At 41.0% G+C, this 27,323-nt stretch overlaps 1 protein-coding gene across 1 annotated transcript in view; it reads right to left on the bottom strand.

The window, feature by feature from the left end:
• Positions 1–27,323, bottom strand: part of POC1B (POC1 centriolar protein B) — a 100,751-nt gene that overhangs the window by 39,689 nt on the left and 33,739 nt on the right. The window contains exons 9-10 of the mRNA XM_074941921.1: positions 22,945–23,097; positions 9,350–9,436 (exon numbers count right to left, since the gene is read on the bottom strand). Of these exons, the coding sequence (XP_074798022.1) occupies positions 9,350–9,436; positions 22,945–23,097 (240 nt within the window). The remainder of the gene's footprint in view (positions 1–9,349; positions 9,437–22,944; positions 23,098–27,323) is intronic.

Raw genomic sequence — 27,323 nt, 5'->3', positions numbered from 1 at the left:
GGGGGGGCATTTTTCCATGGCCCCCCTCCCTAATTGCCCAGGGCCCCCGGCCCCGTTGGCCCAGTGGCTAATGCGCCACTGAGTATAACACACAAGCAGAGTGAACAAGATGATGGTGGCAAACATCATGTCAGTTCCATGATTCTTTCCACCCATTGGGTGGGATTACTTAGGAGGGGATTGGCTAAATGGAAACAAACGGAAAGAGATGGGAGGAAGAGAGACAGGGGAGAAGAGGGTAAGAGGTGCAGGTACAGAGTGAAGCTGAGGTGAAGAAATTGTGAGGAAGGGGGAAATAGGAAGGAGAGGAGTGGAGCAAATTGCCAATCAACACAGGGCAAAGAAAGTCCAGTCAGAACTGTAAAACAGTTTTCTGAGGGCTTGTCTACATGGTCAGTTAGGGTGTGGCAAGCTGGGATGTAAATCTGCAATGCTCTACCCTGCCACACACTAAATCACTGTGTGGACCCTACTACCACACACACAAATTCTATCATGAGGTTTGACCTGCTGCTGTTTGAACAGCACAGTTAGCGTGTGGTAGCTGGGACCACACGGCGACTTAGTGTGTGGCAATAGCACTGTCAGGGCCGGCTCCAGGTGCTTGGGGTGGCAGCTAAAAAGGTGAGGCAGTGTTTCTGCGGCGGCAGCAATTTGGCAGAAGCTCCTCTGTCCCGCCAGCCGCCGCGGCAAGATGGCAGCAGCTTCTCCCTTTTGCCGTCCGCAGTGGCAGTTTTTTTTCACTGCTTGGGGCGGCAAAACCTGTAGAGTCGGCCCTGAGCACTGTACATTCACATCCTGGTGCAGGAGGCATACTATATCTCCACGTGGACAAGCCCTGACTGTCCAGAGATCCCTGCTTTGGCTGCTATTCTTCTAATGGCTTACCTTTGGATAATGGGATCGCAGGGTGTCCATTGCCAAGGGGGGGGGGGTGTCAGACAAAAGGTTTGCACGCACCTGGTGTGCCCACCTAGGGGCCCAAAGCCGGGGACAGTGCCTAAACTGTGCTCAGCCCCAGAACACTAGTGGTACATGGAATGCAGAGTTTGGATCCCACAGCAGCCGTTTTGCAAGTGTCCAGCCAGGGGAGCTTGACTACATCTGGTACAAATCTACTACTCTGCATTTGTACAGTGCCTCACAAAATAGGGCCTTGGTCTTCGTTGGCCCTTAAGCACTACTGTTATAAACATGATTAATTACTTTACTTATTAACTAATACTGTAACTGAACCAATGTAATTATTTGGCATAGGCTACATACTTAAAAATAGCACAGGAAATCTTCCTCTTCAACTATCTAGGATATTAAGTCAAGTTCAGTCTTCAATTCACTCAAAGCACTATTAATGAACACCCTGACATGTATTACTTAATTATGCAGCAGTGCAACATACATTCCCAATTCTTTCTTAGTATACTAGTAGTTATATGTCCTGTTAGAATATCATCATTATAAACAGTGCAAAGAAAGGCCATTAAGATCACATTCCTCCCTTATTACATATGTATTACTTCTCTCTTGTGTATAGCTAATTTTTAGATCCATTACCAATTGCACTAGCATGCCTCTTAAAGTCAGGTACACTACACATGTCAAGTAATTGTGATGGGGTCAGAACCAGAGAATCAAAACCTGTGACAATTTGGGGATTCGGTCTATGTACAATTTATGAATTCTGATTGATGAAATTATCTAATGATACAACAATTTCATGTCTCACTGTATGTGCAGTCAGCCATGGGGCTGTATTATGCATTTCCAAGACCGGGACAACGGACAGTTGTTAAGGCTAATGACTATATTCCAGTTGAAACTAGCTCAACCTACAGGTTTCAGAGTGGCAGCCGTGTTAGTCTGTATCCGCAAAAAGAAAAGGAGGACTTGTGGCACCTTAGAGACTAACAACCTAGTTTGTCTGCAGAGGGGGTAGGATTTGGAGCAGTAGAATTTTCCCAGCAGCAGAACAAAAGGAGCCAGGTGTTAGTGGTAAGATTTATAAACTCAAGAGAAAGAAAGAGAGGGGCATGCTATTCTGGGAGGAGGGCACAGGGAGTGCCAGGGCTGTTTAACTCTGGAACGAGGCAGGGTAAAAGGAAGCTGACTTGGAGAAGGAGAGACTCCATGATTTGGAGGAGAAGGATTCAGAACTCCTCAGAGAACTCTGACATAAGCAAAGGAAATGCTCCAGAATGATGAGGAAACTGAGGCAGGAAAGTGTGTATAGGGTTTTATTATATTTTTCTGGATCTGTAAGTCTTCTATGCTATCTAAATAAAAAGAATAAGTGTGCTTGGAAACCTTTGCAAGGCCTATCTGTGTCTGTTTGCTTCATCTATCACATGCTCCTGAAGAGTTAAACGATAAACCTAGTGTACCCACACAGTTGGAGCTGAGGGAATGAGTGTGCTTAAGCTACTGGGGAGGCTGGGTGGGTCAGCACTGGTCCTGGGGCCTAGAGCAGCTGGGCTTCAGGATCCCATTTTCTTGAAGGAGTAACAGAGAGAGCTTGTGCCCAGGAAATGTGCAAGAGAGGCCAAAGAGAGAAAGACAGTATTGTAGCATACACTGACCCAGGGAAGTTTAAGAGCACACGAATTTAGAGTATTGTACAGGCCAGGGCAGAGGGGACGGTTGATGAACAGTATGGATCCCTGTTCAAAACTGTAGAGAGAGGAACAGAAGGGTCCCTTCTTCCTTCACTTTTTCTTAGAGGAAATTTTCTTTGTTCTCCTCTGTTCCATGTAATTCTGATGCTGCATGAAGCCAGGGAAGAAAGCTGGTGCCCCAGGAAGAGAGGTATCAATGGCAGCTTCTTCCAGTAAGGTAGGGAAAGAGCTGGGGATGACAATTCATCTATACTGGTAGTAGTCACATCCCAGAATGTAATTTCAATTGTGTGTCAAAAAAACTGCTAGAGTTCTGGATAGGTACCTTTCTCGGGAGGGGCTGTGGGCGAGGAAGGGGAGTCTATGTTAATGTCTGTGAAAATAAATAAAACAAAATCTTTTCTGCGTTTAGCACTGAGAAATCCAGACACCTACTACTAAAGGGGCATGGACTAGATAGCAATATTTCACCTTTCTGAATAATAATTTCTGAGCATTAACTTTTGTTCCTAATCCCTTCTTTAAAATGTTACACTGTTTCAAAAAAAAAAAAAAAAAAAGTTTGATCCCTTCAAACCTTCAAATTAATCTACTCCTCACCAAGAAAAACGGAACAATTCTTATCCCCCCCCTTAAAATATTTAGCACACAGTTTTAACTGTAGAGTCGATATTGTGTACGAATAACAAATACATCATGCCTTTGATAACTATGAATGGAGGAGAGGACAGCAAATGTGTATTACAGGCAGCATGGCTGGTTCAGACTTCACACTGCTCTGCTTCCTTCAAATCCGGTTTATATGAGCAAGGTCAACAGATGGAACACTAGAGAGCCTTCACAGTGATTTCCTGCTGCTGTCAGAACAGCTAGCGAGACATCAACTTACCCCGGGTTTATCATGGGACCCGAGGTTAACCGTGCATTGGTTTGCACACTTAATTGAATAAATACACCCTCAACATAAAAGCAAAAATCAAAGGGTGGGGCAGAAAGAAACAGTCCTACAGGAAAAACAAAAGTCCTTTCCAACTTTTACTTTTTCGTAACTCAGGAACACAAAGACAATACTAAGCTGTACAGTAGGGGTGGGGGAGGGAGAAGGCAAGTAGTGTTTTGAATGGGGCTTCAATAATATGAAAGAGAAAAAGCCACCTTTATAACAAAAACAAGCTAAACAGTCTGAGATTCTCACACATTAAAGAACTGTAATCTGTGATTCTATATCTTGCCAATAAAGAATGTTGTTATTCGAAAGATCAATGTGTTTTTAATGAGGTACATTTACTATTCATTATACATTTAGCAGTTAATTAATTACAAATTACAATTAATTACAAATTATTGGCATTATTTGAGGGTGACAATAAGTGAATTACTTTTTCCACCTTGATTTTGAAGATAGTACAAAATTTAGTTTTTCACTTTTACATCTTTATAAATTGCGTTCTTTCAAGTAGGTTTTTCTAAATCTCTGCTTACGTAAGTGGTTAGGAGGTGGCTCTGAACTGGTTTTGCAATGTTGTCTAGTAACTAGGATACCCCGGTGCCACAACATTTACTGAAATATTCTCTTTATCTTCACAAGTGAACTCTCTCTTCCTATATATATTTTGTCCATAAAGTAATATTTCAGTGGTCCCCAGACTTTTTCTGGGACCCTCCACCCCCATCTATAACGGAACTTGTCTGGGCCCCGCCCTGCCCTTCAGAACTGTGATTGGGAACTGGGGCTGGGAGCAGAGCCGCAGTCGGGACTGGGAGTCGGGCTGCGGTTGGGGCCGGGAGCGCTGGAGCTGGGGCCGGAGCTGCGGCTGGGACAAGGGGGTGCTTCCTTCCCGCCCCATGTGGAGGCTAGCCTGGGCCCCGCCGTGTCCCTCTGAATGTTCCCTGCCCACCCCCCCAGACCCGCCCAGTTTGTAGTATTTATTGGTTGCCGGGGGGAAATATTCAGAACTGGCAGTCTCTTCTTGCTAACAATGGTGCAAATTCCAGTTATCCTATTATTCTTGTATGAACAACAACAAAAAACAAAGAAAAGCTAACACACAGACACATCTAGGTATTGGTTTCCGTCCTCATTCTACTGAAACACACAACAGAACTAATAATCAATAGTCCATAGTGCCCAAGACCTATTTCAACATGTAATTCAATAACTCCCAATGCTTTCATAATTATAATAAGGCAGCAAGACACTCCATAATTAAGGTTATAGAGACTTTTCTCATTAGAAGTCTCATTCTGTCCCTTCATCTAAAATACACAAAAAGTCATATCACTCAAAGATGGTAGGATGTATCTTGGTTCAAGGTAGAATTTTCCCACCAAGTAGAAAGGTGAATTGGACAGGGGAATTCATAAATTAGAATACCTAAAAAGGTGGTAGTTCAAAATTTTAAAAATTAACATTTTTTGACACTTTGTAGCAATACCCTCACCAAAAAAATAGATAGAAACATCCTTCCTGGAAGATTGGGGCCTTATTGAGTTTCCTATGATTTACAGGGCCCTTATACAAGGGTCCTAAGGCAAGGGATACAGAACGCCCTCAAAGCAGCAAAGGACTAGGCTCGCCAGGGGAAAGTTTAGTGAGAGCTCCCCCAACTAATCTCCTAAAATTTATAAGGATTTTGGGGAAAGAAGCCTTCTGTGGCTTTCCAAGGGCTTAATGCACTCAAGGCTGGGGGAAGTTGAGCTCCTTTTCTAGAGATCTTAGGAGTGTGTAGATTTTGCCCTCCAGGCAACCTCGCAAACCACAATGTAGAAGTGGGAATACCCTATCTTCTCCTTAAAGTTTTTTGTTATTAATATTACCATGGCACCAAGGAGCCCTAGTCACGAATCATTGTGCTAGATGCTGTACAAACACAGAATAAACAAACAATTACTCCTCAAAGAATTTACAGTCTACGTATAAGACAGGAAATAACAGATGGATACAGAGATGGGGAAGTACAAGTGAACGATGAGACAATATTGCTCAGCATGATAGGCAGTAGTTTCAACACAGCAGCAGCCTGACCATTGTCACGTTACTTGGAAGCATCACAGCAAAGGAGAATTTCAAGGATGGCTTTGAAGGAGAATAATAAGGTTGCTTTGTGGAGCTGCCCAAAATGTGAGGGGCGGCATAAAAGAAAGCATGAAGGTTTATGAAAAATGAACAAGTGGGAGATGGAGGCTAGTATCATGGGCTGGTTGGATGTGGGAGTCAACATCTCAATAGTGAATGAGAGACTTAAAAGTGAAGACAAGCAGCTTATGTTTGACATGATAAAAAGGGGAGCCAGTGGAGGGCGGCAAATAGGGGAGTGATATGGTCAAAACAACAGGCTGGCTAAATGATCTTTGAAGCAGAATTCTGGACAGAGCTGAGTGGGGCAAGACTGTATTTGCCACGGCCATAGAAAAAAAGGATGTTGCAATAATTGAGACATGAGATGATTTGTGGGGAGGGATAGCTCAGTGGTTTGAGCATTGGCCTACTAAACCCAGGGTTATGAGTTCAATCCTTGAGGGGACCATTTAGGGATCTGGGGCAAAAATTGGGGATTGGCCCTGCTTTGAGCAGGGGGTTGGACTAGATGACCTCCTGAGGTCCCTTCCAAACCTGATATTCTATGATGAAGTCTGGATGACAGTTATAGCTGTGTGAATGAATATGCTGTGCAGAAAGAACTGGCAAGATTTAGATATAGCCTAGATGTAAGGACTACTGACGGGTCCAAGTTGAATATGACACCCAGGTAACAGATCTGAGTGACAGGCAAGATTGTGGCGTTGTCCACAGCGATCAAGAAAGGAGGTTGTGGGTAGGAGATGGAGTGTGGGGGGGAGATTAGGAACTTTGTTTTAGCCGTGTTGAGCTTCAGCTGATGTCTAGACCAGCCCAGGAGATGTCACACAGACAGGCCAAGATTTTAGTTTAGACAGAAGGAGACAAGTCTGGAGCAGAGAGGTAGATTTGTGAGTCATCAGCATTGAGATGATACTTGAATTTGTGTTTGTGGATGAGATTATCATGTGTTAAGGTGCCGAAGGAGAAGTGAAGGACACCAAAGACGGAATGCTCACAGACAGTCAGGAGGGGGATGGGAAAGCTCCTCCAAAGGATATGCTGAAGGAGCAAATAGAGAAGTAGAAGAAGAAAACCAGGAGAGGACGCAATTACAGAAGCCAAGGGAGGCCAAGATTTCAAGAAGAGTATGGTCAATGGTGTTGAAGGTGGTTGATTGGCCAAGGAGGATGAGGATGGAATATTGGTTCTGAGATCTGGCTAAGAGACCATTGGAGACTTTGGTGAGAGTGTCTTCAGTGGAGTGAAAGGGGCACAAGCTGGATTGGAGAGGGTCTAGGATGGAATTGCAGGAGAGGAACTTCACATAGTGTGTTCAGTGAGCTTACCGATGAAAAGAAGAAGGGACAGTTGGAGAGAGGTGGTTTGGGGTTTTTTTTTTTGTTTTGTTTTGTTTTTTTGTTAAGTTGGGAGAGACTAAAGCATGCTTGTATTGTGAGGGTAAGAGCCTGAGAAAAGAAAGATGTTAAGGAGAAGAGTATGGGAGAGGATGAGAGTGGGCACAAGTGAGATCAAGAGCTGGGATGAGATGGAGTGACTAAGGCAAGTGAAGGGGTGACAGTAGAGAAGAAGTAGGAAAGAGTTGTAGGAGGAGATAGAGAAAAGGGAAGGTCACATTGTATTTTGTCAATTTTCTCTTGGAAGAAAAATCAGTGAGGTCCTGTGAGGAGAGAAAAGGGGAGGATTTGAGGAATGAGTCACAGGTGGCAAAAAGGCAGCTGGAATTGAGAATGTGGAATGTAATTAGGTTGGACAAGTAGAGTTGTTCAGCTAGGACGGGGTGGCCAACCTGAGTCTGAGAAGGAGCCAGAATTTACCAATGTACATGGCAAAAAAAGAGCCACAGTAATACATCAGCAGCCCCCATCAGCTCCCTCCCCCGCCACCCCCAATACTTCCTGCCTGCTGGCAGCCCTCCCTCCCTGTGCCTCCAGCCCCCTCCCTCCCTGTGCCTCCTGCCCACTGTGATCAGCGGTTTCTCAGTGTAAAGGAGGCTCTGGGATGAAGGGGGGAGGAGCAAGGGTGCAGCAGGCTCAGGGGAGGGGGCAGGAAGGGGCGGAGTGGGAGCGGGGCATGGGGTTGAGCAGTGGAAAGTTGGCACCTGTAGCTCCAGCCCCAGAGTCAGCACCTATACAAGGAGCTGCATATTAACTTCTGAAGAGTTGCATGTGGCTCCAGAGCCACAGGTTGGCCACCCCTGAGCTAGGAAGATGGATGAACTGAAAGAGTAGAGAATGAAATGTAATGATCACAGTGGTCCCACTGATTGTTTGGCAGGCTTCCTACTTCTGATGCACTTAATTTTTTTTGCTGTTTCACTCTTGTGACTGTAACTTTTAATTTTCACTTAAATAGCTTCCTTATTTTTGTATGGTTAATCTTTCTGAAGTTAAATGCTACTATGGTGGTCTTTTTTTGGTATTTTCTCTCCACTACTTACAAGAGTTATAAAATAAATACCCAGTAAAGTGAGTGGATTATTTTGACCCCAGCTAGGTTAAAAAGCTAAATTTTCTCGGTGACGCTGAAAACACAACAGCAAAATTGCTAATGAGATCAAAGCATTTGAATTACAAAAGCCCTTGCCAAATGTTAGGTGAGGATTTCAGTTTGGCTGGGGAGGAAAGACGGTTAAACAGCACTACAACCTCTATAGAGCATTTCATCCAACGATCTCAAATCACTTTTAAAACATTAAATAACTCTTACCACACACCTGTATGTAGGGGTTACTACCACCATTTTATAGATGGGGACAGAGAGATCAGGTGACATTCATGGTCACAAAAAATCTGAGGAAAGACGGAGCAAAACACAGTCTTGTTGCACAGTCCGGTGCTTTAAGCATAAAATCATCCATCCACTCTAGCCAGCTACTTATGATGATTACCATTGCCTTAGACAGCAGACTCTTTACAAATCCTGTCATCTAATAATTAAATTCAGTGGAACAATTTCAGAGCTAATAATTCATTGGGAGGGAGAGGGAAGGAGGAAACATTCTCATCCTAGAAAAAGATTTCTCATTTTAACCTAACTCTAGAACAGTACATCCTTTATTATCCAACACCGAGTGAGCATTTTTCTCCTCCTACGAAAGCACCATTTAAATATTGCCTTTCTTTCCTCCCACACACCACTGTTACATTAAAGTGAAAGCTAAAAGGAGCTAATCCTATCATTCCTTCTTAGAATGATGTGTGCTAGCTGACACCATAAAAGGAGAAAAATCAAATCATATCATTATTGGCACTCTTTATCAAGAAAAAGACTGTTCTTTGTTTTCCAGTACATGTCTATTTGTCTGCAACTTAAGTTTGCAAAATCAAATATTTCATAAATTAAATATTTACACAGAAACAAATATCATGTGATTTTTCAACAACTAATTATGAGATTCTCTTCAGTACAATAAAAGATTAAATCTCTTAAGCAAAGTGAAAACTTCACTCTTGCACCATCTTCTGGTTAACACTCTGAATTGTGGAAGGAGATTTGAACATGGTGGCTAAGAAGTTAAGACTCTCTGAATAGTAAAACTATTTACTGGACTCTGACTACATTTTATCAATTTAGAGAAAGTCCACATTGCCACTAACCTACTGATTTAAACTACGCTTTGTCCTTCCGAACAAGCCCCCCGCCCCAGGAAACTTACCGGAGAACTGAAATACATGGAGGAACTAATATCTATGACAGGTGGGTCAAGCGTTTGTGTATCTGTCACATCGAAGCTAGGATCTATCTGTCAAAAACAAATTTTGATGTTAGTATTTCTATATCAAGAGAAAATGGAAACAAGACTGAGCCCACAAAGACCATATGTTAAATGAGGGCATCCCTATCAACACAGCTACAGGTAAGGGTAATATATTCATAAAAGAAACTGCTTTCTTTGAAGCCTTTCCTGTAACCATAATCATAATGTATTGGTAACCACACATTAAAGAAACCAATTATATTAATATAGATCATATCAAATAGGTCTATAGTCCGTACTTTTGTTATAAACCTCAAACACCCCAAAAAAGTAATTGACTCAGAGGTTCTTATCCTATTCTTAGCACAGGAGCTAGGAATCAAGAAGTTAAATTTTATAATAGAAATATGAAAATAGCTACTATAAAATTGATTTAATTGGGTCAGTTAACACTAATGTTACCCCAAATTTAAGCCAGCTGCTGATCTCCAATAGAATCACTAATGACCTCTGAAGAAATGCATTCCAGGAAGCTTTTTTCCAAGTTTCCAAATGTGGCCTCTATATATTTTTTCATGTGATCTGAAGCCCAAACTAAAAGGGCAGTATGTAGTTTTTGCAGCCTATTCTTTTGAAGATTCCTTGTAAAATTTCTGCTATGATTTCATCTTTTTCCTCTCTGGAAATATGATTGCACATAGCTAGACTACAAGTTCAATTTCCAAAAGCATCGAAGTAATTTAGGAGCCTAAGCCCTACTTTCAAAAGAACTCTAATTCTTATTTGCAAATCATGTTTGTTTTTCAGGTTATGAGGCAACAGTGGTTTCTGTGGTAGGTTAAGTGTCTGAATAGAAGTCACGATGTCTGAAAAACATGCAAAAACTGATTCATGGTGAGCTACTATATGAAAGTGATTGACTATGAAGGGCTGCATTCTGCCTGAAATGCATTACATAGCTACACACCACAAAATATCCGAAGTCTGTGCTGTCCAGGTACTAAAATTATTTGATATTGTTTGGTTCTATAAATTTGGAACAGAAGTTAGAAGTGCTTGATTTGTACCTTTCGTCTTGGTTCTGAAAATCTCCTTTATCTAAAATGGGAGAACTAAGAGAAATATTAATGTAAATGGAATATAAAAACCTCATGAAAACACAGAAGGAAAATCCTTCTCACATCTATCATAAGGTTTTATATTACTGCCGATTACCATAGTATCTGAGCATCTTATGTAAAATACACATAATAGTTCATTGTGGACTTCACAGAGTGATTTTGTTTTTGAGTAAAAACTCTACTTGGGGGAAATTTGTCACAGGCTGGCAGGCCCCTTAAGGGGCGTTGGAAGCAGCCTTGCCTGTGACAGATCAGCTACTGTCCCAGCTGACCTGACTGGCTAAGGATCAGATGGCCTTGTTTAATTATTAGACCCAGTTGGGAAGGGGGCAAGGGATGCCTGTGGAGAGCTGAGAAAGCTCAGTCTGGAGAGAGGAGCTGCAGAAGGGCAAATGGCGCCTCTGGCAGGCCCTGGAGAAGAATAACTCCCAGGCAGACAGCCTGGAAGAGGATGAGGTAAGACTCCCACAGGCAGAGGTGAAAGTAAGTCGAGTGACTTACCGGTACTCTGGGGCCAGCTCTGGCCCCCGGAAGGGGCGGGGTTGAGGGGGTCAGAGCCAGCCCCAGCCAACCCTGTAAGGTAAGTGCTCCGCCCACACCGGGGTAGCAGGAGCAGCCCAGGGCTCCTGGGGCTATTTAAAGGGCCCAGAGCTCCCCTCTTCTACCGCCTTGGCCCTTTAAATAGCCGCTGGAGCCCTGGGGAAGAGGCAGGGCTCCAGCGGCTACTAAAAGGACCGGGGCGGCAGAGGCAGCTGGAGCCCTGGCCCCTTAAATAGCCCCGGAGCCCCCGCTACCCCAGGGCTCTGGGGGCTATTTAGAGGGCCCGCGGCTCCCCTGCTTGTACCGCCCCGGTCCTTTAAATAGCCGCCGGAGCCCTGGAGTAGCAGCGGCGGGGCTCCAGTGGCTATTTAAAGGGCCCAGGTGGTAGAAGCAGGGAAGTCCCAGGCCCTTTAAATAGCTGCCGGAGCCCTGCAGCCGCTACCCCAGGGCTCCAGCAGCAGCGTCTAGAGGCAATTTAAAGGGCCTGGGGCTCCAGCCACTGCTGGGAGCCCCAGACCCTTTAAATTGCCCCCTGGGGAAGCCGGGCTGCCCCAGTACGGTGCATCGGCTCTTGTCGGTATGCCGTACTGGGGCGTACCGGCTGACTTTCACCTCTGCCCACAGGGGAAAAGCCCTGAGAGTCAGAGCTCTATAGCAGATGAGGCAACAGCTGAAAGCTGAGCCCAGATGGTACAGAACCCTTTTTCTCCATGCTGTCCTGGGGACTATCGTCTAAGTTTATTACCAGCACCAGGTGGTGCTGAGAGAGGTTACTGTCTGGGAGAGTTTCTGGGTGAAGGGGGCAGCTGAGTTGAGTGTCATCAGCATACTGCTGACATCTGAGTACATGGCATCTCACTATCTTTTGCACTGATTTCATGTAGATATTGAAAAGAAGAGATAATATGGATCATCATGTGCAGCCTTTGGAGAGAAAGAGCAATACCCATCATGACACAGACCTCTGCTGGAGAGGAACAACTGGAGCCACTGAATGCTGAGCCCTGTACTCCTGCTATGTCATGTAGGTCATATACTATTCCAAAATAGGCTGAAGACTTTGGAAACTTATCCCCTATGCATCAATGACTCATGAGCGTCAACATCAAAATTACTATAAAACCAGATATCGGCTTCTCTTGTGTGTTACAGTCCCGTCTTCCTTAAAATCCCTTCTTAAAATCCAATTTATATAAGCTTGCCTATAAACCACAGCTTTAATGAAATCTAAACCACCACCAAAACATACATCCCATGTAACTATATAATCTTTGTGTTCTCAGTGCTCTCCTATTCTTTCTCCATCCTTTCCCTTTGTTTTCTCCTCTTCCTACCCTTTTGTTTATTTTGGCCCCAGTCACACAAACTACTTCATGTTGAAAGAAAAGGAGTACTTGTGGCACCTTAGAGACTAACAAATTTATTTGAGCATAAGCTTTCATGAGCTACAGCTCACTTCATCAGATGCATTCAGTGGAAAATACAGTGGGGAGATTTATATACATAGAGAACATGAAACAATGGGTGTTACCATACAGACTTTTCTTTTTGCGAATACAGACTAACACAGCCGCTACTCTGAATACTTCATGTTGATGGATCTTAACACCCATGAGGAGGCCCGGCGAAGTTAGTGAGGCTGCACATAGGAGCAAGGGGCCTGCTTACATGAAGCAGCATGCAGATCAGGACCTTACACTACATTTTTCTGGTTAGGGAATCTATCTTGTTTATGTGAAGTGCTATGCATGTTTTTATACCATTTCCATCACCTTGTTATCTGAGCATCAAACGCTCTGATATGTTCTTCAGTTCAAATATGTTTGGTCCAAATATGTTCTTCCAGTCCAAATATTTGGACTGGATAAAAAGTAGAAGAGTGTGTCATAGAGCTAAGGAATAGTAAATGAAGTGCATGCCCAGTGTGCGGAATAGGGTACCTGTAAAAAGAAAGTATCTTATGCAGTGTACAGCTGTGGCATATCATAATGCAAGCCTTATTGTTCAACACAATTGAGTTGAACATATTAACTTAATCAAAAAAACTTACAAAATACACTTAAAATATTGAGGGAATTACTCTAGGAGTTGCGCTGAATTTACCCCAGTGTACATGAGATCAAAATTTGGTCCCCAACTGTAACTGTTCAACCAATCTCTCTTCTCACTATTGCTTGTAGCACCTTTACTACTTTCTCTCAAGGATCATTACAACAACATACATGACAAACCACATCCATAGTTTAATTTCAATTCCAAGGGCACACTATTCAATATAATCTTAAAGCAAATAAAATACAATAAGAAGCACATTTCACCACCTTTTTCCATTTTCCAATGGCTTTACAAACATTAGGGGTACTTGCTGTGATTCACTGAGGAGTATTGCTGTCATTAGTTCAAAACTAACATTTCAGCAGAGGACACAAAGCTATTTTACAGAAGTTATAGTGAAACCAAACTATTTCCCATTTCAAGGCAAATGCAACAATATTAAGCAAAGAAAATGAATCTGTATACAGAGCATAATTTGCACTTTTGTAAAAAAAAAAAAAGAAATTAGCATTTGTGCTCAAGTGGCATTTTAAAATTATCTTATTTTAATTTGGTTAGACTACAGCTAACCTATTACGCTTATGTAATAACCAAAAATATTGAATTAACCATCCACAGATTTATTTCTAAACTTTTTTCGGTAAAGATATCTAGAACTTGTCTACACACAGGTTACACTAGTTTAACTAAAGAAAAGATGTAGTACTGATTTAAACTGCTGCAAGTTTGTGTATGACCATTCTACATTGACTTAAATCTGGTTTACATTAGTTTAGCTCATATTGAGAGGCAAGCTAAACTCATGTAAAACAGATTTAATCTGGCGTGTCCAGTGTGTCCGTGCACAAAGTTGCACCAGTTTAACTAAATAGATGGAACATTGCACCTTGAATTAAACTGGTGCAACTTTGTTTAGAGCAAGCTGTAGATACCAATAAGAATGAAAAATGTAGGCATAATTTCCTGTTCCTCTCTACAACTGTAATTTCCAGTAATATGTGAAGATACTTGTTTTCATCCATGCAAGCCACTAAAATCAAGTATTTGGTGTTTTCCTTCATGTGGCTTTTTACCAAAGATAGTTACAGAACAGAATATACAGCTGTGCTGTACAGTATGTAAAGCAAGGAAATTCAGTAAAATAAAAAATCCCTTAGCCATTTATAGAGTAAGGTGAATCACAAGCAATAGGCAGCATAGGCTAATAAAGAATAAGTTCTGCCAGACAAACCTGATTGCATTTTTTTTTTATAAAATCAGAAAATCAGTTAACAATAGAAGCATAGTGTATGTAATATATTTGGGTTTTAATAAAACATTTATTGCTGTCTCATGAAAACTTAATTAAAATTGGCTTAAATAAGAAATTAATGCAGTGGACAAAACCTGGCTTGATAACTATAAACAAGAGGCAACTCTAGACATGAATGACTATTGCTTCCATTGCTTCAGATTATGCTTATATGTATTACACTATATATGTGCCCATGGAAAGTGCAAGAATTATTCTAGACCCTGGTGGTTAGGACACTCACCTAGGATGTGAAAAGCCCAAGTTCATGTCCCTGCTCTAATGACTTTATTTACACACAATGGAACAGCTTCAACAGGACAGACTGAGAAAGACCCACAACAGAATATTCCATAACCCAGTGGCTAGAGCATTATCTTGCCAAGTTCAAATCCCTTCTCCACATCAGGCGGAGGGGGAAATTAAAGCTGGGTCTCCCATATCCCAGGAAAGTACCCTAACAGAAGGGCTAAAAGTTAAATGGCTGGTCTTCCTCCCCTCCCTTTGGCTTTTCTGAAAATGTCTGAAATTGAAACAAAAAACATCGGAGCAAAATGAACCAAAATATTTTGTTTTAACCCAACTTGACATTTTTTTTACTTCCCCAATGTGCAGAAAATTTTCAAAAAAAATTGGTTTTGGTTGAACACAATACAGTTTTTTCCCATGATTTTTTCACGAGTGCCAGCACACTGAAAAATCCATTTTCCACCCAGTTCTACTTAAAAGGGAACATGGAAGTGGTCATCCTGAAAGAGACCTAGAACTGATATTGGAAAGCCAATAGATAACGTGATCTGACTAAAGAAGGCAGGGTGACTGAGGACTGTTCATACAATAGCAATCTCATCCTGGAGCAGGAAGGTAAGAGTCTCTCTCTATGTGAGTCTGTAATATGCTTTCTGGGCACATCAGAGAGACAGTGACAAGGTGGAGAGAATTCAGAGAACAACAACAAAAATAAGGGCTGCTGAGCCTGCCTACAAGATAAAAAAAAGATAGAGAACTAAATATGTATAGATAAAGCAAGAAAGTAAGGAGGGCAGGACATGAAACAGTCTACAAATATTTCAAGGGTATAAATACGGAGGATAATTATTTAGTGTAATACATATAAGCATAATCTGAAGCAATGGAATGAGGCTAAGAGAGAATATTTAAGACAAATCTCTCAAAATGTTTCCTGACATTAAGATGAACTAGACTGTAGAACAGTCTCCCCAAGGGTATTGGTGGAAATTTAATTTAACTTTAAAAAAAAAAATAAATAAAATAAAAAAAAAGAGTGAGATTGGCCAAAACCCTAGAAAGTACAGTGTATCAAATAATTCTCCATTGAGAGGGAGATTGACTAGAGAATCTTCCTTAATTAAAACAGTACCTAGTCAATTAGGTTACAATATTAAGCATGTTCATTAATCGACTCTAATAATTTCTAAAGGAATATTAACCTTTGACAGAAATTTCCATTCAAATTTCCATTCTCAGCACTTTTTGAGTATTAATTATTAAAGGGAACTTGGTCTTAAAGTAGAGGATAATAGCTAAAGAAAATGAGGTACACAGAGATTAGGTCATTTGCTGAAGATTACAGGGAAAAAGTATGGCAGAAAAAAATTACTAGAATCAATGTCTGCTGTCTCCTACTCCTAACCAAATAACTGTTATTCTACTGACCTCCATGAACTGGTTTGAAGAGATTAAACACAAAAATATTGTTACACACTATAGCTTTATAGTGTGTTTAATCCAGGGGTAGGCAACCTATGGCACACATGCCAAAGGCGGCATGCAAGCTGATTTTCAGTGGCACTCACACTGCCCGGGTCCTGGCCACGGGTCCCGGGGGCTCTGCTGCTGGCCTTGGGTACTGGCCGCCGGCCGCCTGCCAGCTGCGATTCCATCCGCTGCCCCGCTCAGCCTGCTGCTGGCCCTGGGTCCCGGCCACTGGTCCGGGGGGCTCTGCTGCTGGCCCGGGGTCCCAGCCGCTGGCCCGGGGCTCTGCAGCTGGCCCCATCCTGGGGCAGTGAGGGGTGCAGACGGGGCAAGAGGGGGCGCAGCTCAGCACCCCACCTTAAAAATAGTTCCAGTGCCACTGTACTGGAATATTTTTAAGTCCTGATTTGCTGTTTACATCACTATCACACCACGTGGAACAGCGCACTGCATTTGACGTTGAGATTAGAATGTACATGCAAGAGCTGGAATCAGAATTTTCTGACAGATTTCAAGATTTCCAGAGACTTGGCCCAATGCTTTCTTTTCTAATTAAACCCAAAAAGTTCAATGAAGACGACTTGGATTTGTCTGTATTTCATTGGATTGGTGTTGAAGATTTCAAAATGCAGCTCATTCAGTTAAAAAGCTCAGAATTGTGGGCATTAAAATTTGGAGATCTGCGGAGTGCACTTGAAGCTACCGAGAGAGATCATGGGGGCTTCTATTCTGACCTGCTGGATGTCCCTACCAGTGAAATTTAACTGTTTGAAGAAAATTGCATTTGCAATGCTTTCAGCATTTGGATCCACATACCTGTGTGAACAGGTATTTTCATACATGAAATCTGTCCTCTGTCCTTCTCAGAACCGGTTAACAACTGATCACTCAGAAGCCTGTGTGCAGCTTAAAGTATCCAAATACGTGCCAGACATTTGAAAACTCAGCAAGGAAAAATAAGGGCAAGGATCACACTAAACTGATAAGCTCTGCATTTTAATTTAATTTTAAATGAAGTTTCTTAAACATTTTAAAAACGTTATTTACTTTACATACAACAATAGTTTAGTTATATATTATAGACCTACAGAAAGAGACCTTCTAAAAACGTTAAAATGTATTACTGGCATGCGAAACCTTAAATTAGAGTGAATAAATGAATACTCGGCACACCACTTCTGAAAAGTTTCAGAGTAACAGCCGTGTTAGTCTGTATTCGCAAAAAGAAAAGGAGTACTTGTGGCACCTTAGAGACTAACCAATTTATTTGAGCATAAGCTTTCATGAGCTACAGCTCCGATGAAGTGAGCTGTAGCTCACGAAAGCTTATGCTCAAATAAATTGGTTAGTCTCTAAGGTGCCACTTCTGAAAGGTTGCCGACCCCTGCTTTAATCTGAAAATCTGATTTTGTGCTGGGTTGAAGTCCTCAAGGTAAAACAAACCAAGAAAATATTCTCTGATTTTTACTGCCACCTAGTGTGGATTAGTAGTCTGTTCATCTAAGGAAAATGCTGATTTAAAATTATGCAAAAAATTTAAATGTACAACTGGATAAGCAAAACATATTCAAACTCATAATACAAACACAATACACTTAAATATAATAGAATATTACATTCAAGTTTGAACATCTTTTAAAAATGATGTACTAGCTCAACCTTCCATCAATTTAAAAACCTCGACTACATACTGAGGATTCAATTAAAGCAGAAATACAGAAAGCTCAAAAAACACAACTTCGTCTCTTCCAGAGTGGTGCACATAACTTAGCATATTACACTACAACTGGACCCCTGAATAATTAAACCTAAAGCAAGTCTTGCTATCTCCCGATAAATAATACACAACTTATGTTTTCACAGAAAATCCATTAAAAAACATATGGCATGAAAGACAAGAAGTCCCTTATGTTCAGAACATGTTTTTCCCGTTAAAAGTTTAACTGTAAATCTAAGCCAGTTTTGTATTGTGCAGATTTTAATCTAGTCTTTTCGTTCAGTGTTTCCCACTACAACTCTAGATTAACAACTAGATAATTATGATGTTAATTACTAGGCACCTATAGCTGTTTATTTGGTTACTCCCAGTGCCCTTATGTATTCCATAGCATAATTGTATTCCATTCCACCAAATTCCATGGCAAGAATGCCTAAATTCTACAGTAATGTTAAATTATTCTGTAGTCCAAACACTCTTGTTTCTCATCCAATTATGCCTTGAAAAACATTCAATGGCAATTTAGGGATTTACGATATTCAGATGCAAAATAAGTCAATGCTTATTTTCGAGTACGGTAACGCAGCTCCAATTTGTGGGCCTCAGCTTCTGCAGAGCCATCTATTAGCTGGCCTGGCTCAGAACCTTCTTGTCCCCATTTATGCCAAGGAAGAAAGTAGCTTGCAGCTGGCTTCAACAACTCACTTCTCTAGGCCTTGACTTCTGTGTTGTTCTCTAGGTAGCTCAAACTATATATCTGATTTTCTCTGCTCACAGGCTGTCAACTGGACTCCAACTCTGGCTCCCTAACTTCCTGGCTCCATGGACCTATAGTCTGATCTATTATGAGAGATTCTTAAATTGTTTAGTTTATGAACATGGAGGGAGTGTCACCTGTAATCCAATTAATTCCCCCTTGTGGGGAAGATGGGTAGCAAGACAGAGCTATAACCAGGTGCCAGGTCATGGAGACAGAAAATAAAATATCAGATGCTTGCATCAACCAAAATGGTAAATTTTATGTGTAGTGGGGTGGTCACCCGCTTCGGCCCTGAAGGGGTTAAAACAGCCCTGTGAAAGGGCTGCCCAAGGGAACCAATATGCTAGGCTGATTGGGGAGGTAGCCACAGCTGGGCCACGCCCCAATCAGGCCACAGCTGGCCCTATAAAAGGGCTGCTAGCTAGGTGTTCAGGCAGGACTCTTCCTCCAGCTTCAGAGGGAGAAGGACTTAGCTGCCTGGGAGCTGAGGGTGCAGGCAACTGAGCAGGGCTGGGGAAAGGTGAGAGGAGCAGGAGAGCTCCTGCCTGGCAGTGCTACAGGCCTTGTCAAAGACCAAACCAGGTACTGGGGTTGCAGAGGCTGCAGCTCAGGGGTTAGGCAAAGGCAGCAGGTACAAACCCCCCTTTGCCAATGATGAATGGCTTGTATGCTGCAGTCTGCCTCAGTGTGCAGGGGCTAGATGGTGACTGGCAGTAGCCATAGGCTGAGGTGAGGTGGTGATAGAAGGTTGGGGGTTCCCCTGGATGGGGAGACCCAGACAGAGTGTGTACTGTGAGGGGGCAGCACCCCAAGATAAAGGGGCACTGGGGTCTGAGAGGGACATGGGGGCCTGAGGCAAGCTGGACACTGGCCTGCAAAGGGTGCTCCAGGCTGGAAGAGCTAATTCCCTGGACAACCAGCAGGAGGCGCTGCGGCGGTGAGTCCTGCATCGCTACATATGGCATATCTGAAAAATGCCAATATCTGCAGCTACACAACCAGGAGGTCTTGATTAAGATGAATGGGACAATTCAGAGCTATTATTTCAGGCTTCTTGTCAACACAGGAAGACAACACTGGATCTATTTACACTCTATAGACATTCTCAGGACTACAACAGCAACTATGGGTATGTCTACACTGTCTTAAAAAACCTGTGCCACTGAGTCTCAGAGGCAGAGTCAGCTGACTCAGGCTTGTGCAGCTTGGGCTGAGGCACATCTCCTTCACGGGATCTCAGTGCCCAGACTCCAGCCCAAGCCTGAACATCTACACTGTACTGTTATAGCCCCACAGCTGAGCCAGCTTGCCCTGGTCAGCCATGGGTCTTTTATCACATTGAAGACATTTTCCTTAGAGGCCTTACAGAGTGTGTGTGGGTTTTTTTGTTTGAAATGAAAACTTACATTTGAGAACTGCAGAATACTTGGAGCTCTGGCTACTCCTAAATGATAATTTATCGAATCGTAAAGTTTTATAAGCTATAAAGATGGAATTTGGTGCCGTGCATTACGACACATAATGGATCTGAATTTTAAGCAGGACTGGATAAATTCCTTACTAGTTGTGATCATGTATTATACTAGCTACAAGTTAAGCTTTAAAAAGTGGAGTGATCTCCTGGAAGATTCAGAAAGATACCTTCACTAGTGCCATCATTGTGTACAACATTACACAATCATCAAGATGCAGTTAGGATGTACTTACACCTTCCCTGGAAGCTTCAGGTTCCTCCATTATAAGAGGTTCAATACCACAAGATGAACCACTTATAGAAGTCCCTGAGGTTTATAAGTTGTGCAACAAATTATTTTTTTATGAACATGTCCGATTTCAGTATTCTTTCATTCCCACATATACAGTCATTCAGTCTTAGGGTATATCTATACTAGAGTGACTGCACCGGCACAGCTATGGCTCTGCAGTGGTGCTGCTGTAGTGTACACCATTCCTACATTGACAGAGAGGGTTTTCTGTACATATAGGTATTCCATTGACATGGATACCTCGTTTCAGAGAGGTGGAAGAATTCTACCATCAACCTAGATCCATCTACAGTGGAGGTTAGGTCAACCTAACTACATCACACAAGGCATGGAATTTTTCACAGCTCTTAGCACTGTAGTTAGATCCATCTAACTTTTAGGTGTAGGCCAGGCCTTAGTGTTCATATTTTTTTCCTAAGGCAATTAAATAGTTTTCATTCTTTCTTGACTCATTTTGTAGTAATATATTCAACCCTTCTTGAATATTGCTAGACTGCATTTCTGTCTCTGTAAAGGCTTGAAAGGTCATGCATTCTTTTATTACTGCCACTTAAAATGTATTTGTGGTTTCGCCCTTAATGCTTGTATACATTCTAATGAATACAAAAAGCAGCTCCTGGGGCCTCTTAATGTGGTACAATGCCAAGCATCACTGGCTTCATTTTAAATATAAATAAGCCTTAGATTTAGTTAAGGACAAACTTCTCCACCTGCCATTCCCCATAAGATATCATTTGTTTGTCAAAGCTAAGCAGCTCTGCATTTTGTTTGTTGTCTCCATTTACCTGTGCACCGGAGACATGAGTTACTAGAAGGATTACGTATCATAACCAGATTGTCCTACAGCTGAAATAAACTACATACCCCTATTTGTTGAAGGGGAGTGGGGCAGAGGATGACAGGGCTATTTCAGGGAGGAAAAAATGAATTATGAACAAAAGAAGAGTGCAGTTATAATCTGAAAAGTGACTCTAAAATGGCATAATGAGACAGGGGATGATGTATCTTCCAGGTCAAGTTTACTCAGTTTAGAAAACTTTTTTCTTAGCCATGCAAACTGAACATGGGATATGAAAGTCAATTTGTGTTATTACTAGTGCGTGAGCAGCCTAACCAACTGAGGTGTTTCAATTACACAATTAATTGTACCTGCTATATAATGCACCTCACTTGGAGGCAAGGCTTACTGGTTATGCATACTCAAAGGGACAGCTTGACTTTCTAATCTTCAACTTAGTTTGCAAGTCTGAATGTTCTTAAAAAAACCACTTTATTTCACATATAAAATGAGTACACTGGGTCTGGAAACTTTCAGAGATGGTAAATGCTTTTATTAACAAATGCTACCTCAAAGATTTAGCTATTAACTGGTCATTCAAAATTTTAAGGCAACCTCCTGCTATCATTGGCATTATTGTTTGCTACTCTGATGATTCATCAAAGACCATTTATATCATATGAGACAGCTGGAGAGAAGTTACTGTATCTCTTTCATTTTTATTGGTGACTTAACTTTTTTTTTTAAAATTTTGCTGACTGAATAGGACATAAATCACAGAACCAACAACAAATTGCCAAAGTCATTATTGGTCACCTACGTATTGTTGCTGACTGAGTTTGTCACATTTTTTATTTGTGCTACCATGTTGAGACCACTGCTTTTTCTAGCTGTAGATTGTCATATTAAAAACTACCTGTGGAAAAGAAGAGTGAGGGGTGATTTGATAGCAGCCTTCAACTACTTGAAGGGGGGGTTCCAAAGAGGATGGAACTGGGCTGTTCTCAGTGGTGGCAGATGGCAGAAGCAGCTGGGGAGGTCTAGGTTGAATATTAGGAAAAACTATTTTACTAGGAGGGTGGTGAAGCACTGGAATGGGTTACCTAGGTAGGTGGTGGAATCTCTAGCCTTAGAGGTTTTTAAGGCCCGGCTTGACTACACCCTAGCTGGGATGATTTAGTTGGGGTTGGTCATACTTTGAGCAGGGGGTTGGACTAGATTTCCTGAGGTCTCTTCCAACTCTAATCTTCTATGATTCTACCTGATTATAAACATGAGGTCCAACAAAGTGAAATACCACAACCTTTCAAGTATAGTTAGTGCTAATGAGAAATGCTAAGGGATAGCATTCTGCACTTACTTGCTCACAAGAACACAGAGCTTGTATCCCAAATTTAGACCCAAATCTTCCTCACTAGGATCAAAAAATTTGCAGGGATAGGAAAAAAAAGGATCAAGCCATACCTGATCATTTACTTTAAACAATTCTAAATCTTTACAGTATACATTATTTTAGGTTTCATTAATGAGGAAATTTCTGAATTACAATCATAAGTCTCATTTTATTGTAGAAAATGAGGATATCAACTTTTAGAAAGGCTAAAAGATATTTCAATACATTGTCTTTGTTTCTAAAAATGCTATATTCTTTGAAAGAAAATAAAATGTGGATACTGATAATGACAAGAGATTGCTTAGCACTGCATTATCTGTTGCCACACAGACCTCATATCAGTATAAATGGTATTTTGACAGCCAATGTTAGATAGAAAAACTGCAAATATTATTGTGTGTAATCCTGGAACTTACTTCAATTGACTGAGATTTCCCATCATGGGAATGAGGTGATCTTGGATAAATATCAAGAAGGTGAGGTGGGTCATCAGTATGTATTCTTCTAATATGATGTCTAAGAACTTCCTTGTAGTTAAATGTATCAAAATTGGTCTTCCACAGTAATACCTGTAAATCAACCATCAACCTTATTAAAATGGAACACTTTTTCTAAGGAAAATGACTATTCAAAACGAAAACTACAAGAACTTGATTTTCAAAAAGTAATGGTGCAAATCTACTGCTCTCTAAATTGCAATACGATAGCTATATGCAATTTCCATAAAGAACTTACAATACCATTTTAAAGGCAAAACACTATTTAAAATAACAGTTCAATATCATGAATTCTATGCTTGCAGAAGATAAAGAAATGTTAATGAATTATAGCATTTCTCCAGTCCCCACCCCAATTCTAATAGATTAAAGGATAAAACAGGGTAACATACTGAACTAGAAAATGAAGGATTGTTAAATAAGATTGAGTTCTGATATAGCTATGTTTTCATAATTTTTAATTATGAATAATGAATTATAGATAAGATAACACTTAATTCAAGCCCTTGCCTGGCATGAGTGTGGTTTTGTCTATATTTATCTTGACAGCAAATATATCTTTAACAATTCAGCAATTTTATATCAAAAGAAATGTGTTGGAAGATGAAAGTAAGATATACAATCATGTAAAGATAGATAAACCCTTTTTCTGGGAAGATCCAGGAACAGGGTGACACTTTTGCAGGTTCTGGATCATATTGTTCTGAATCAGGAAAAATGCAGAAGTTGGGTAATGGAAGCTTACTCGTGTATAATGTATGGGTACATAAAACCTAAACAGGTGATGTGCTAAAGACCAGTTGGATAAAATGAAGTAACTTGGAAAGTAGAAAGGTACAAAAGACCTAAGTGAACAATGCCAAAACTGTAGAAACACTGAACCAGAAACTGAAGTACAGGACTGAAGGACCAGACCAGGAGATCAGAGGAAGCAATGACCACCATGGAAGGTGAAAGGACTTCCCTGTGCCCCAGAATGTGGTAACTTGTGTCATTTACCAATTCAATCTTCTGTTATTGTCTGGCATAAATATATGTTCAGACACTGACAATTTTTGTTTGAAATTATATAATAAAGGGAAAAAATTGATTAAGCCTAAACCAGGTTGACTTGTGACTCAGTTTCCCTACTTTAGGCTCCCCCCCCGCCCCTAATACCAGAAGGGACCATTGTATAAACACATGCTGTAGGAGCTCCCTGACTTAATTCTTGTTTGAACTAAGGATTTTTTTTCTAAAATATGCTCATCTTGATTTTTAAAATTGACAGTGATGGAGAATCCTCCACCATCATTGGTAAATTGTTAGGAAAAATTCAGACTAAAAATAAAGTGAAATTTTTTTTAGCTTCAACTTCCAATCATTCAATCTTGTAATATGGATCTGTGCTATACTGAAGAGCCCTCTATTATCAAATTTCATTCCCCGTGTAAATACTTATTGACATTGTCAAGTCACTCAAACTTCTTTTTGATAAACCAAACAGATTGAGCTCCTTAAGTCTTTTCTTATAAACGCTTTTCCAATCCTTCCGTCAGTAGATAGCTCTTCTCTAAGCCCTCAGATTTTTTCAAAATCCTTCTTGAATTTTGGACTCCAGAACTGGTCACAATAGTTTATCAGCAGTCCCACCCAAGCCAAATATGAAGGAAACAGCTGCTCTGTTCCTATTCAATATCCCCTCATTCATGCATCCAAGAATTGTGCAAGCCCTTTTGGCCAAAGCATCATACTAGAAACCCAGGTTCACCTGATTATCCACCATGATTCTAAGTCCTTTTCGGATTCACTCTCTCTCAGGGTAGAGGCCCCCATTTTTTGTTTCTATATGTGACCTTACATTTGGCCATACTGAAATGCATTTTTGATTTGTGTCCAGTTTTCCAAGCAATCCAGATCACCTGTGTCCATGATCTGTCCTCTTCATCATTTACCACTCGCCTAAGCTGTGTAACCTGTAAATTTTATTTGTAGGATTTTGTTTTCTTACAAATCATTGATAAAAATTAAATAGCTTAGGGCCAAGAATCAATCCCTACAAATCCCCACTAGAAACACAGCTCAGATTCCCCATTTACAGTTACATTTTGAGACCTAGTTTTTAATCTATTTAACATGGGCCATGTTAATTGCATATTCTAGGCTTTTTAAATTAAAACATCATGCAGTAACAAATCAAATGTCTGTTTCCTTTTAATTTCTTTAGTGGAAGGACTCCATGCAGGACTATTTTTGGCTTGAGTGAGACATTGTTTCAAGTGGGGTTTAGATATTAGCATGAGTGATAGGTCAGTTGACCAAAAAGAATGAGATCACAAGAAAGGAGGATTGTTTGGTATTTCAAGGGTCATTGCATGTTTAATACAGTGTTATCTCATTTAAGGTTTAGGCTCAAGTAACAGATGAAGAAAACATGGTCAATTAGGTGCCAGGTGCAGCGTTCAGCCCAAAAATTCCTTCCTTTTGGCTTTAGCTAAAGTCCACTTACCAGCAATGACATCACTTGTTATAGTATATAAAAGCAGGGTTCTTTAGAAATGAATGTGTTCATGAGAGCTTTTCCTTACCCCTCTGGAATCACACCATAATGGGAAGGTATCACCCAGGGCCTGATCCTGTTCTAAGTATTTTGGCCAATGCTTATAACTGAATTGTTGTAGAATACAGAGTATAAGTATGTATATAGTTATTTTGGATGTAACTAACACCAAATGGACTCTGGAGTACAAAAGAAGTGTTTGTGTGGAAAAAATCCTGGCAAACCTTGATAAATCTGTTAGGGAAATTTATTTCCAACATGCCAGTTTGAACAAAAGTTGACAATTATGTAGCCTCTCTCCAAATTAAGAAAGATTGATATCGAGAAGACACATGAACATAGTGCCCTGTTCACATGTTCATTTTATAGCTGCCTGACTAGCTACTCAAAAGTTATTTGTTGCAGTCATTACAGAACACTAGGGAAATGGTACTTAAAATGTTTGTGGGGAGGAAATTACAATATCTATGTATAGCAGGAAAAAAAAGGGTTGATGGAAATTCAGTAATGTTGACTACTCCCATGACTGGGGGCTTTCACAGAACATGCTCTTGTCAGAGGCAGATAAGGTACAGAGAATGTGCTCATCCCTTTAGTCTTAAAGAATTAAGTAGTTTTGGGGCAATTCAATCTTTACTTCATTCCCAAATAACTAGGTGGTTGTTGTTACTTTTGACTGGTAATCTGCATTACAAGATCCTTTTTTCAAGTCTCACCTCTTCCATACTGCTGCTGCTTGAGTTTCAGATGTTTTGTACAGTTAACACTTTAGGTTTCCACTCTTCTCCTAGAAGGTTACACATTCCCTGTGAAATTGTTCCATCATGGCCTCTTGGAGTGGCCTCTCAAGGGGCCTCAGCTTCACCTAACTGTCCTCCCCACCTTAACTTGCTGTCAGTGAGATCAGTGTTTGGACCCTTACATTCCTTAAAGCCTAGGTGCGTCTCTCTGCTAGTCTCCTGGCTGTTTTCTTGTAGGCAGTCTGGTGCAAGGCTGTCACCACTTTGCTACCCCAAGCCTTTCTGCCTCCCCTTCTTTCTCTGTCCTCTTATCTTTATAGCAGACACTATTTCCTTTATTGATTGCAGCTGTGGGTGTGTGCCTCCATCATTGGCAGGTCTGGCAGCTGCAAGGGTTGTGATCAAGATGCTTGCTTGTAAACAGGAGGGACTCTCCTCCCCCTTCTGTCTGCATTCAGTACGGGGTTTGTAGACCTCATTACAGTTCCCCTTTCATGTCTGTGGGTGGCCACTCAATTTAACTATACCATTTCCTCTTCTTACTGGAGAGAATTTAGTAAACACTGTTCATGTGAATAACTATAGCCTGCTACACTCATTTTTCCTCTTAAAAAAAAAAAAAAGTTCCATGGTTGTGCCAAACTTTAAAGATCAAGATATACTAATATAAACTGTAGCAAAAAACACCAGGCACCAAGAAAATGACCTCCAGATAGAATTATGATTGGGAAAAGGAAGAGAACTCTTTGAAAGGTAAATAAAAAAAGGGGGGGGGTAAAATAGGTTGGACAGCAAGACTTTATACATTTTAGAAAGCAATAGCCAACATGATATGGAGTATATTACTATGGAAAATCTTCACAAAAATGCCATGTAATAACAATACCCCCAAAATCAAAAAGCATGTGTTATGCAGGATTCTCTTGCATTAAATTAAGTTCTCCCTTAAAAACTGCAAATATCTATGATGCAGTGATTTATGTGAAAGTTAAATATTCTTAAAAAAATTTTAAGAACGA

Source organism: Natator depressus, chromosome 1 (genome assembly GCF_965152275.1).
Source record: "Natator depressus isolate rNatDep1 chromosome 1, rNatDep2.hap1, whole genome shotgun sequence".
Classification (NCBI taxonomy): domain Eukaryota; kingdom Metazoa; phylum Chordata; order Testudines; family Cheloniidae; genus Natator; species Natator depressus.
The sequence above is the reverse complement of the archived record's forward strand: the minus strand, read 5'-3'. Positions and strand labels throughout refer to the sequence as shown.